Source organism: Tauraco erythrolophus, chromosome 2, assembly GCF_009769465.1.
Source record: "Tauraco erythrolophus isolate bTauEry1 chromosome 2, bTauEry1.pri, whole genome shotgun sequence".
Lineage (NCBI taxonomy): Eukaryota > Metazoa > Chordata > Aves > Musophagiformes > Musophagidae > Tauraco > Tauraco erythrolophus.
Window position 1 is genome coordinate 79,903,206 of NC_141466.1, and position 14,368 is coordinate 79,917,573.

General features: G+C 35.9%; 1 protein-coding gene across 1 annotated transcript in view; it reads right to left on the bottom strand.

The window, feature by feature from the left end:
* Positions 1 to 14,368, bottom strand: part of PRKN (parkin RBR E3 ubiquitin protein ligase) — a 796,707-nt gene that overhangs the window by 493,965 nt on the left and 288,374 nt on the right. Inside the window, exon 4 of the mRNA XM_086626845.1 lies at positions 646 to 764. Within this exon, the coding sequence (XP_086482971.1) occupies positions 646 to 764 (119 nt within the window). The remainder of the gene's footprint in view (positions 1 to 645; positions 765 to 14,368) is intronic.

A 14,368-nucleotide genomic window follows, 5' to 3' on the forward strand; every position in this document is an offset into this window, starting at 1 on the left:
CCGGTAGCAAAATCAGTGAAATTCAGTGGCGCTTAGACAAAAAAAACCTCTGCAAAACGTCACAGAACTGCACATTCAAGTCAAATGGCACTTTTGCATTTTAGGATGCAAACCAAGCCTGATAGATGTCCTACTAACTTCCTGTCCTGGCACAACAATTTTTCCTTGACTCTACATGTGGCAGCTAGGCTGGAGAGATTGACATTCTCAACTGCACAGCCATTTAATCCCTCCTTGTCTCATTCTATAATCAATGACACTGAATTCAGGTCTTTCTGTGGCCTTAACAACTGCTCCAAGCTTTGTTTAAGATTTTATAATTCCAATCCTTTAGCACCTATGTAGTTGTACACATTGTGCATACTACCAGGTTAATCATTAGTCCCTAAAAAAAGTTAAGAATGTCTTTAAAGGATTGGAGCTCTAGTCTGCTATGGTTTCCTTGTGTGTGCTGCAAATAATGGAGATAAGTGAATGAAGTGTTCACAAACCTTTGAATTACTCTTCTCAGCTATAAACAGCACGAAAAGATTTAAGTAGAAATACATATATACATAGCCACAAGATGCATATAGATAAAACTATATATATAATTTTCATATACTCCAAAACCTTGAAACAAACAAACAAACCAAAAAAGCTTACCCTTGCCAACGTCAGTGTTCCTTGTTTGCACATACTGCAGCGGACCCTCAGTTTCCCAGGTTTCACAGCTTGGCAGAAATGTTTGCAAAAAACATAAAAACTGTTGTAACTAGCTGCACCTGTCAGGAGGAAAAACAAACAAACAAACAAAAACATTTAATGTATATTTAAAATCAGTAACAAATTGTTACGAAAGGGTTCTATTTGACTTTCCAAGTGATAAGTAAAAAAAAATAGGTTGACTAATTTTAAGTCCTGAAGATGGCATTGTGATCTTATCTTGCCTGGTCTAGTTCTTAACACATTTCAGTAACTCCTGCTTCTTCAACAGTTATAGGTGAACTACACCACCATAACCCCTAGAAGATGCATCCTGTCTGGAGTTTGCACTTACCACTGGTAAGCACCAACTGTAATCTTTGGTAATTGAGGTATGAGATTAATTACCCCAGCTCTCCATAATTTGCATCTTCTAGTCTAAATTTGTCTAGCTGCAAGTTTTAGAGAGATCAGATTGCACAAATATTTCCTTGGATTAAGTTTAAAAGATTAGTTTGACTGATATCATAGCAAGAAAACAAATATTTAATTTAGCAAATTTAGTTTTATTCATGGAAGACTGGGAATCATTTCTTTATTCTTGTTGGCAGCAGTAAAACTTATCAAAGTTTGCAAACTGCTGCCAAGATATTAGGTCAAATAAATTTTCAAGGAAAATGAACTGAAACACATTCTGTTCTGTGAAGCTATGGAACAGAAGATGATATGCAGATAATTGTGTAAGCCTGGGGCAATGTTAATGAATTTTCAATTTTGCTGATTTCAAATGCAATCCTGATCATTGTTTTGAGTAAAACACTTTTTAGGATGGCTATTACTATTTCTTAGAAAATGATGGAAGATTCATAGCATGGGTTTAATCTAGACTAGCCCTCCAAGTTCTGAGACTCAAGTTTATTATCAAAGTTGAACTGAGACTAGAATAAAGTTTTTACCAGATTTTTCCCAGTATCAAGAGGAATGGTTGTGGAGATTTGACCCATTTACAGTGATGAACTTTAGAATCAACAGTAGTCCTTTCGAGATCAGAAGTTTTTCACCGTCCTCTTCCCCATTCTCCTACTGTTTCCTGCATTTATCAGCCATATACTTTCTGTGTATGTTTGAATCTTAATGTGTTATCACAGCAAATATGAGCTGGAATAATATTTTTAAACATGACTGACTGATATTTTTACACGTTCTTCACATGACAAGGGTAAGACCCTGTGTTCTGCCAAAGAAAATGCCTACCAGTTTCATGTTACACCTATTCACAGGAGTCCTAACATACATGCGGAATTATTTTCCAAAACTCAACTTCAGAGAACTATGTTGTCCAAAAAATTTTTTTTCCTAAGAAAAAAGATGCCAATGTCTTCAAAGATGTAGACTGCTGAAAGAAGGAATTTTATAACACATCGTAAAAATAAGAATACCAAACTCTTTCAAGTTTTCAGAAATGTAAGCTACATAAGAGTACATCAGTGACGTCTCCAATATTAATTTTAGTGAACTGATCTATCAAGTATTTTCATTATGCTTTCCTGGGGAATATTAATCACCATAGAACACAAAGCATAACAGAATTTCAACCGATTCGTTTGTTTTGGTTTGTTTTTTTCTAATTAACAGACATCCATACATTCATACACATACAAACTTTTCATATGAATAAATGTAACTCAAAAGGTTGAGAGTGCACTTCTCAAATCAGTCTCTAACATATTTCTGAGATGAAAATAGTTCAACTGAAGAAAAAAAGGCATATGCTGAACTAGTTAATATATGGTACAATGCGGAGAGGTGATTCCAAACTAAATATGAAAAAAGTTTGGACATTTGGATCTCTATTCACTCATACTTTGCCTAGGGCTCCTAACACTAGGACTGAGAGAATGTCTTGATTAGACTCCATTTGAGCTAGAATTCACAAAAAAATCTAAACTATGGTATTGCAAACGAGGAAAAGTATTCTTGCAAATGATTGAATTTTGACAGCTCCTCTACACAGGATCAACAGGTCAATTAATAAAATAAACGGACAGTACCTTTAGCACAATTCAAAGGAAATACTACATGACTGAAGCAAGCAAGAGTGCTATTGCTAATAGAGGCCCACAATAAACAAGATGATTTTAGCCACTTACTTCTGACTGGGTCTCAAGTGCAGGAAGTGAGACCAAAGCCCTTTTTCCTATTTTGGTACCACCAGTCCTCTCCCATTGCTCCAATTTTTTATATGGGCCGTCTATTGACACTAATGAGACTGCTGCTTCTATTCACATGCAGAAGCACTTATCCTGAATAGATCTATCCTAATTTGGTCTTGTTCTCCAGAAGGATTCCTGCCATGACTCTAATGAAACCCTTCCAGTCAAACAGAACCATCTTATTGAGTATATGAGCCCTTAAAGAACAAAACATTTTATTACTTGAGCTGATGCCTTTCCTGATCCAGTCCTCTCCCATCATGTCTTGTGTCCCTGTCTCATATTTTATACCAAGTTTGTTTCAAGCAGTAAACTACTTGAGGCAGGAATCATGCTTTCTGCCTGCTTTTGTTCTAAGCTGATTCCATCTGGGCCCAAAGATAAAATTATATTATTGATAATACTCTGCAAAATATTCATAGGATAGTATGGCATAAATCAGCATGACTGAATACTGCAGTAAAAAATAGCAGTCATAGGAGAGGCCTAAAATGAGACATATTGCTGATTTACTATACAGGATAAATCTTATGCATTAGCTTGATATTTACTCTGTGCAAAAATAGACTACGTTAGCTCAATATTCATTTTTCTTAGCACTTTCCTTCATTTTTTTCCTTTTTCATGAATATAAAAAGCACCCCCAAACACATCCCCTATGCGCAGATTTGATACACAAGAAACACATTTCTAATATAATGAGTTGGAGCAGTTAAGCAGCACAGATCTATTCAGAGACCCAAAATAACTTCTGAAATGTCTGCTACAGCTGCTGGAGAGGCACAGCACAAGAGGAACGTTCTGATTTTAGGAGGAAAGTGTAAATGGAGATTTTCAGCAATCCATTCACCATTTTATACAGATGTGCTGATGTCATTCTCACAAAGTGCAGTGACAGCATTAGGAGTTTGTCCTCAGCAGCATCACCAAGAGTAGCAAAGACTGAATTAAAAATGCAAATGCTAAAAGTCAGCATAAAGTACACTACTGATGGCCAGCATTAAACTCCTCACTGAGTTGTTAATGTCACTGTGTATTTTAGCACGGCCCTTGGCTGAGACTGCATCCTCTTGAATCCCTTTTCAGAGGGGAACTTAAAGAAACAGGAACAAAGAAATCCACTTTAGGCACCAGCTCTGACATAGCAATATTAATGATAATTGTAATTATGGCACCGTGACAGTAATCACTAAAATTGCTGCAGCACCAACCTTAGAACCTTGTCTTTCCTCATTCAATCATGGTCTATAAGTTTTCATAAAGCTCCTCATTTAATATTTTATAATACTAGTACCCAGCAAGAATGTGCAGATGCAGCAAATTACAAGTTAAAAAAAAAAAAAGGAAGATCTTTTATAAATGCTGATTCTGATACTGAACATGGACATTAATGCCATAAATAAATACATTGAATTATAACTACTAGACTTTTTCAAGTTAAATACATTGGTAGGCAGAGGAAGACTGAGGGGAAAACAAACGTGCTGTATCTGCACTACACTTCTGAAAAGGTATAGTCACAACGACTCATCTATTGGTCTAGACACTATTTTCGAACTTTCCCACACCAGCTGGTATATCAGCATGTCTTTTGAGAATCAATTTTGAAAGTTTAATATCCTTCAGTGATGGGGGACAGCATCCTCATCATTCAGGAATGGATGATAGGTCAAGAAAAACAATAGATTTTCCTCTAGTATATTTTGTACTGAATGCACTTCTATAGGATATTTAATAGCTCCTTAAACATATGAGAAATAATTCCTAGCTAGAATCATAATGAATAGTATGTAATTAACATGGTGTTGTGGTGCTGATTGCCATTTTGTCTACCAATGTTCTCATTCGAGTGAAGCTTGAAACCTTTGGAGAAACTTAAGGACTTCACACCTGGAAATATCAGAAGTGTGTCTGAGGGCAATACTAGAGTAGGGAGATGAGAGAAAGATCAAGAGAAGAGTGTTGGAGTAAGACAAAGTGTCAGGAGACACAGAAATATCCTAAGTATTGTAACCCCCTCTCCATAAACTCCCCTTTAAGCATTTTTCCCTGTCATCTCCACCTCAGGCTTAGTTATCTGTGTTCAAAAGTGTCTAAAGTCTAGGGCCCACCATCATAACCTTGGCTCATCTTGTAAGGAAATGACCAACAAAGAGTTGTGGAAAAGTTTGTAGATGCATAAGAGTAAAATGGCAGAGATGGAGTGGAGATGGAGTCACTAGGTCAAGGACTCAAGGGGAAAAGTACCAACATGGGTAGTTATAAAATCCCAAAGGAAAAAATGAGGGGGTTATTTGACCTGACATTGTATGTGAGAATTTACAGTTTAATGATCCAATATATCCAGTTGACAGGTTTCATGTATTCTCATTGGTCTCCATCAAAATCTTTCTCAATGTTTTTGCTATTCATTCAGATTCTGTTTTTCTCTCTGGTGTATTTTCTGTGTTAGTTATTTGTTGATGTAGACCGTCAAATTATCCATAGAAAAGAAACAAATGTTTGAATAAGTGACACTGCAGGTTATATAAGATCACACCAAATGCTTCCTTCCATTTGGTTTTAGAGAAGTAGACAATAAGTTACCCAAACCTGAATATCAGAAGTCTGAGATAGAATTTTATTACTTAAAAAGCAGGAGTGGGCCTGATAGACAAAATCCTTTGTTCCACTTTCAAAAGAAATTTATTGATCATTTTATACCTCCAACATCTCCACTATCTTTTAAACAATGTGCATTTAACAGGGACCAGGCTAATATGTACAGCTAATATGTATGAGTATATATGTACTTGTACATATGTGAATGCTACATATATATATGTATAATGTAAATGTATGAGGCATAAACTCCATTGGTGTATAATTTAAAAAAGTTTAACAAGAATTCAGAAAACAATCTCTATTTTGCAATTTTCACTTTAAAATGTCATCAGATAAAGCCATTTATTACAGGCTAGTCTTAGGAAAATGCTTGGTGGTTTTCTTTGTCTAATTGATTTAATTATGTTGCTTTTACTGGCCAAAAAACTTTATGAAGAGGTGAATGCAAAAGGCTGCTTATTTATGATCTATATCTGGATCTGTCTTGTCATTCCAATGAGACACTCTTTCTCTCTTCTACCTGTTCAAAGCTAATTTTCTCACAAATATCCCATCACAAAAAGTATTAAAACTGTTCTCTCCCTTTAGTGTTTTGTATAAAAAGAGAAAGTAGATGTCTCTGGTATGTATCCCAGTGTTTTTGTACTCTCTCCATTTAGATTTTTAAGCTCCTTAGGACCTGAATTACCTCCATTTTTCTTACTGTTAATGATGAACATGCTGTGGGAGCTTTATACACGTTAGTGATAGCACAGACCAATTATTTCGATATGCATGACTAGTTAATCAGAAAACATTAGCCATAATGACTATAGACCTGATCCTGAAATCTCTAATCAGTCAAAACACCCATTATCATCCACATGACTGTTTAAGTGAATAAAATCTGAATAGGGATATTAGGAGCTAACCTACTGTTTTCATTTGAACTGCATTTTCATATAGACGATAATGATTACTGAGTCTTTTCTTTAACTCAGTTATTTGAAAGAGCATACAGCTACAGGAAGTCTTTCAACAGATTGAAAATTACATAAAGCTAACATTGTTTCAGATTCCATTATATTTACATTTAGACTAGTTGTGATCTGTAAAATGTAGACCAAGCATCAGAGACCCCAGACCCTTTTAGCAATTTGCATCCACATAACGAAACACACATAGTTCAAATTGAAAAAAAAAAAAAAGTATTTTTCCAACCGTCCTCACTATAAGGACTTTACTTAATTCAACACAGTAGGAGGAAAAACATCTGCAGCACAAGCCCAGTAGTCTCCAAGTAGTGAAAATTTCCACATAAAGATAAATTTTGTTTTAAAAAATGTAGAGGTTGCACTTCTGCACCTAAAAAAAGAGATTATTTAAAAGATTCCATTGGTTTTCCAAATGCACAATTGATAGGTTCTGCATTTAATCTTTTATTTTTAACTGCCTGTCTTTACTTGCAAAGATTTCACAGAGCACATAGCTTTCCTCCCAGACACATATATGCAGATGCACACATTTATAAAACATTTCTACCTGTTGATGATGATACTTATTCTTTATGATGCCTATCTAATTTAGACCATGAGAATGGCATTTATTTGACAGCTAGAATCTTACAAACTGGTCATACTATAGTCTACTATCTAGAATACTGCGTTCAGCTCTGGAGTCCCCAACACAAGAAGGACATGGAGCTACTGGAGCGAGTCCAGAGGAGGGCCACAAAGATGATCAGAGGGCTGGAGCACCTCTGCTATGAAGACAGGCTGAGAGAGTTGGGGCTGTTCAGCCTGGAGAAGAGAAGGCTCCGGGGTGATCTTATAGCAGCTTTCCAGTACCTAAAGGGGGCCTACAGGAAAGCTGGAGAGGGACTTTTTACAAGGGCGTGTAGTGACAGGAGAAGGGGTAATGGATTTAAACTGAAAGAGGGCAGATTTCGATTAGATATAAGGAAGAAATTTTTCACTCAGAGGGTGGTGAGGTACTGGAACAGGTTGCCCAGAGAAGTTGTGGATGCCCCATCCCTGGCAGTGTTCAAGGCCAGGTTAGATGAGGCTTTGGGCAACCTGGTGTAGTGGAGGATTTCTCTGCCCATGGCAGGGGGGTTGGAACTAGATGATCTTTAAGGTCCCTTCCAACCCTAACCATTCTATGATTCTATGATTCTACTGAGAAAAAATGGGCCGTTTTATGGTTTGATTCAATTAATCCTAAAGTAAATATAAAAAGATACGAATATGTCGATTAAATTGTACCTGAAAGGGTCTGTTTCTCCCTTTTGTGGGGATTTAGGACTATTAGGTCTGGTAGAGATATCTACATTGCAAACCTCTAAAATTAGGTGAGATGACTCCTACTTGGTGATGTGGTGCACAAGAACTCATGACAAAAAGTGTCGGTATTTTGCAGTATGGATAACAATATTAAATAGACCGAACCTCAAAAAAAAAAAAAAAAATCTTATTAAGATTCAACTACGATTTCCAGAAAGTCTATGGATCTCAGGTAATTAAAGTGTATGGAAAACATCGCTAATTAGCAAAAAGAAATGGACTTGTCACTGTAATAAGAACTACAAATGAAAGCAAGAGAGGCTATTAAGAGCTGAAATTTGTCTGCAAAGTGTGCAATGCCTGTTTAAGAGGTAGAATTACTTGATAAAGACAGCAGGGGGGATATTTAGCTTTTCAGCTCTCCTTCTCAGAAAAAAAAATGTGTGAAAAAAAACCCAAGAGGCTTCTATTAATTTTAAAAATGCAAAATAATTGTATTTATTTTAAATTTTTAGAATTTTTAATGGGGTGGGGAAAATGTTATTAGGCTTTCTTTCAATCTTCATCATGAAGGCATCTTCTGCTTCCCTTTTCTGAGTCCCAGCATCATTTATCTTTACTTTCTTTCACCTAAATTCTTCCTTCATTATGTTGTTACCCAGCTAACTTCTGTAATTACCTTTTCCCCTTCTCATTCCCTTTCCTGACCTCAATATAAACGTCACCTTTCTCTTCCTTCTCATAATATACTCTTCTCTCCCTCAGTTTGCTCTCTGATTCTCAGAAGGAGTAAACTTCAACGCTAGAGCTAGCATGGTTCATATTAACAATAAAGAGTGAAGGCAACAAAAAGAGAAAAAGAAACTTGAGATGATTCTGCCAGACAGCAAAACATGGGAAAAAAAAAAAAAAAAAAGAATAAAAGACAATTTCATGTGACTGCTGAAAGGTTGGCAAATGACACACAGGAAACATCAGTAATACCTTGTATATCAAGACAGTTTTCAGGACTAAGGGTATCAAATGATCTCCCTGAAAATGTATGCCTTGTGCATGGGGAAACCACTACACACCAACCATAACATCCCCTGCAAACCCCCACTGTGAGCTGCTTTTAACCTCACTGAAGGGAATGAGTGTGACCTATAGTGATAAAAACTGGCTGGAACCAGCTTATTTGTAGTTGAAGGTAGGGACTTCAGGGTTTAAGCCTAAGCACATTAAGGGGAAGAGAAGCTGCTCCAGAAAATTAAGCATGGGCGGCACAGATCCTGCAGTGTAGGCTTCAGTATGAGCAGCAGATTCACTTGAGCATAATCTCAGCAAATAAATGAGAAAACATTTACAAAGTAAAAGCCAGTTGTACTGATCAGCTCCAGCAGAGCTCTGCTTTCCTCTTTTTTGACCAAGTGGAACTTGAGAACATTAATACTTGTTTGAGATTTCCATACGGACAGCAACATGCTTAGGGAAATAGTCATGACTGGACAGCTCAACACACAAAAAGCTTGAAGACTCAGGTGCCAGGGTGCAGCACAGCAAAGGAACAGCAGGGGAGCCAGGAGTCAACAGTGATGGTATGGCAAATAGCAGCCAGGGTCTGGCCGACAAGGGCTCAGACCCATCCCACCTGGGCAAGATGAGTAGGGCAGGTGCAGCACAGGTCACCCACAGACCAGTGGTCACCAAGCAAGTCCATAAGGATGAGGCTAGTCTCAGGTAAGTCCAGGAAATCAAGTCAGCAACTTAAGGTGAGGATCAAGAAGATATACATCCAGATACAGCGTATCTAAAAAATAGAGCCCAGGGATGGAAAAAAGGTAAGGATCTGAGCTTAAACGCAGCTCCCAGGCCAGTGAGTCCACCAAGGATGGGTGAGGTGGAGATCTCCAACAAGGCTTCCTGCAGCTCTTTCTCACATAACTCTTTTCACAGCAGTCTGATCCAAGGTTACACAACTGCTCATTTCACAGCTGGCCTTTAACGCAACCAGTTACACATCCAAAGTGGAAGGGAGGTTGAAGAAGAAGTTGCAGAGCCTGTTGGTGCCTTCTAAGTACTGACAGATCATGGAAATCGTAAAATATCATTAAATCATCAGCTTCTTAATTGATAATGCACCACAGAACTTAGAAAAATAATGAAAAGAAACTGTATTTAAGTTTATAGAATGAATGCCTGCATTTGCAAATTGAAGATGAGATTGTATCAGATTATTTATAATTTCAAATATATGACATTTCACAAAGGTACATCTGCATAGATCATACTCAATTTAGGCAATCACCTTTCTGAAAATACAGAATGTAAAATTCAAATTTTGCTTTCTTGGTTAGTTTGAAATTTTATTCCTAGTGTTAGTATGCAATTAGTATCTAATCAGGAATGTTTCTTTTGACTAAAGTTCAAATAACAGCACACTCTCAGTCAAAATAATGGCTATTCCTACTGGTGTTCTCTGTATTAGCTATCTACTTACTTTCAGTGTCCAAAAAAAGTTTTACTCAACTAACATTGTCCAGATATAAGTAAGCTAACATATCAGTATTAATTACCAGTAAATATGAAAGGCTGGTAACAAGCATCAACAACAGTATTGCTGTTACTTTTGTTATGGAGTTGGTTACCCTATTACAAAACATTATGGAAAGGTTAATTTTTCAGAGCACTCAAGGAATAAATAGTGAGGTAGCAAAGTTTATGAAAGATAATTAAGTTATTCAAGATATTAAAATACTGAAAAAGCTTGCTCAGCAGTTTTTTAATAGAATTAAACTGTTACTGAATAAAAATAAAAGTGTCGTTGTGATGAAATAACTGGTTAAAACACAAGAAACAAAGGTCAGGAATACATTATCAGTTTCCTCAGTGAGGTCTCTAAAGGAAATTGTGCTAGGACTTGAGTATTCACCATCAGAAAAAGAGAAATGAACAGTGAAATAACAAAGTTTGTTGCTGATGTGATTTTATTCAGGTTAGTAAAAATGAAGGCCAACTGGAAAAAACATTGAAGAATTCATGATGCTGAGTGACTAATAATAAAATGAAAAATGAAATTCATTGTAGATAAATGTAAGGTAATGTACATGGCAAAAATAATTTTACGCAAGCAGTTATGGTCTTGACTAGTTATTACCACACAGAAACAAGATTTTGAGGTTATAATAGATAGTTCTTTGAAAATGTCAGCTCAATGCTCAGTAGAAATCAAAAAAGTAAATTGAATACTAGGAATTATTAGGAGAGGAAGAGGAATAGAGAAAAAAAAAATCCAGAAACAGTGCTGTACAAAAAGAGGGAATGGATAATCAATAGCGTCCATGCCACAATCACTTAAATAGACTATAACTTTCTGGCCCCCAAAAAAAGACAGTTAAATGGCAGTATCATAGAGGTGTACAAAATCATAAGAGGCATAAAGTGATCAAGAGTGAGACAGAATCCTGGAAAACATCGTTATCTGACTGATTTACTCTTACATAAGCTACTGGCAGAAGCTACGGACTACAAATAGGATACTATGCTAAATGAGCTGGTGTAGCCACTGTCATATTTCATGTGAGAAAGGGATAGAAGTAATCTGCTACTACATTCCCCTGTGCTGCTGTGCCCCTTCAGAAAGACTGCAGCTTACTTGTAGTGGTCCGATCTATTTTGACCTCCAAGGAGCAATGGGGAAGACACAGGACAGTCCTTCCGTGCAACCCAGAACATGGCCTCTGCTGGAGGCATTCCATGTTCCTGCCCATCAAATAATCAAGACGCACAAGTCTTTAACAAATGACTTTCAAATATATATATTTTTTTAATATAGATATTTATGCTCTTGGTTTTAACCACAAGAACCAGGTCAGTTGTAAACTTTGTTAAATTTTAAGTTTCATACATTTACATGAACTGATGTTTCCACTGTCCTATGTCTATTCTCAGCAGAAATTAGAAAAACTTCAGAAGAGACACTACCTCGGAGAAGACTCAGTTGAAAAACAGACCCCACATAGGTAGGAAAATGTTAATGGTATTCTACCTAGGAGTAAGCTGGTACAGACTGTTGGCAGATCAGGTCCATGACAGTTAAACAGCAATATTCACTAGCTATATTAAAGTTTTCATTGCTGTAGACTCCTTTTCAGATTTACAATAAATTAATTCAACTGAACATTCAGTTTTGACTCATTTTCTGCATTTTTTTTTAAATGAAAATAATGACAGTAGGGAAATGGGAGCAGTAGGAGAAAGGGAAAAGGAAGACAGAACTGAACTCTAGTGGGGAAACAATACTGCACAGGTAAAAAGTCGGAATGAAAAGTTTTTTATAATAATTACATTAACTGAATAAAATTAAAATATTGAAATCACATCTGTGAAGAGATGCTGTCAGTAAAAACAGAGGGCAGAAAATGTCATAGATGGATACAGTTCTAGGAAACATTTTGGGACAGTGGCAGTAGCAAGAATACAATAAGGCAGTAGCAGGAATACAATAAGGCAGTAGCAGGAATACAATAAACATACAAAGATGCTAGTCAAAAGAGCTCTATAACACAGAAAAAGAATCAGACAGCAGCACTGTGATTTGCAGATTTTGAACATGACAACAGAGTAAAAGGCATGCTATCAAAGAGATATTTTGCATAAGCAGAGAAACTGAGTGTTGGAGATGAGAGCCAGAGACTTGATCAAAGAGGTATAAAAATAGTAGAGGAAATTAACAATGAAGAAATCACTTACGTTTTAACTCTGAAAAAAAGGCACACAATAAAGGAAGAATGATGAGGGAAAGGAATACTCTCCCTGACGAGATATATAAAGCTAAATAGCTTATCATATCAGAGATGAGCTACGAAAAGATAAGGGCTGGACCAGAAGAACGTAGAACAGAGAACAGACAGAAGCACTGGTGATTTTCAATAAAGATGCCACAATCTATTGATTAAAAAGTGTAAGAAAGTGTTTGTCATTTAGTAAGGGCTTTTGCATACTAGATGACAGTAGTGTGAGGGTTTGGTCAGAAAGATCATGATAAATAATATATTACAAATTTACCTGCCTTTGATGAGCTAAAAATTAAATCGAAGAGCTTGTGCTCTTTGAGCAAGAAATGCCTCCATCTTATTTATCAATCTCATTCATAAGTGTATATATGTTTAGTAGGAATGACAGTACACCTTATTTGCAGTAAAATGGTGAAAAGTTAAGAAGTATGTCTCTCTGTACAGAGACTGTATGGACAGTTGCACTGCCAAGGAGCTCCAAGTTTGAATGCAATCATCTTACTTTCACAAAATAGAAATTAAATTTTTACCACAAGGGAAATAAGGTAAAGCAAGAACATGCATAGCATCAAGCCATAGAACATTTCAGCATAATTAAAGAATTTTATTTGGGAATGGCTCTACTGAAACTTCATGTTAGCAATAAGATACTTCAACACAAATATTGTAATACAGATAATAGAAATGGACTTCAAAGCAAGTTACTTCTTACCAACACCCTTCCACTTTAAAAAATCAGCATGTGTTAAGCACTTTCGCTAGCTGTAAAAATTGATAGTGACAGAGACTAGAAAGATCTTTGAGATTTTAAAATCTCAAAATAATCCAAACTCCCAATCTCCACATTTAGCAAGAATCTGAATTCGCCAAACCGCATTATTTGGAAAGAACAGATGTTTTTCATGTATAAAAATATATCTGATGTATATGTGGAATTTATGAATGTGAAGACTTGCACATTCACAATTGCAAGCAAAATTTCTTGATTCTATTGAAAGAGTGACAATATCTTATAGAACAGATCAAATGAACATTTCTGTAAACGGAAATAAGAGTAATTTGTGTTTCAAGGTTATACTAAAAGCTAGAATTTAGATGAACTTCTATTTTCTCTCTTCACCAACCTCCTGCATCAGAGACTGAGTGACAACCATCAGAAAAAGTGGGTAACAGATGTAGGTACAATCGATTAGCAGATTAAAGATATTGTGGTTACATAAAGATATGTGTTTACACACACACATTCATTTACATTCACATATAATTAAGTGTGCAAAATTTAACACAAAGCTTTTTAAAATATTAAATAAAAATATAGCAAGTGACATTTATCAACTATTTGAAAAGGAAAATCATCGTATAAATTATACGTTAGTAATCCTATTATTCAAAACTTGAAAACAAAGCTATAAAAAGGAATTGGAATGCAAAAAAAAAAAAAAGAGTTCCACCAATGTTGTATCTCTTCTTTAAAACTGTCTTACAGTTACTTTCACATATGCATATGTCTTTAAAAGAGTTTTGGTTTCGAATACTATGCAGATTTTCAGACATTTTAATTTTTAAAAAATGATCCTACAACCTATAATATATTTAATCAGTTAAAATAGGACAGTAGAACCTAGTACAGACCTCAGAAAATACTCTAATCAGCACTTCCAAAAAGAAACCCACAGTTACTGACAGGCGACAACACAGGAGAGAATGACAAATATTTGGAAACCACATTATGGAAGGTGCTATAAGCTTTAATAAAATCAGGTTGACAGTATAAACTAGTCTGTAAACTGCTGACTACCCAAAAGGGTAGAAATCTCTTTGGAAAAGTATT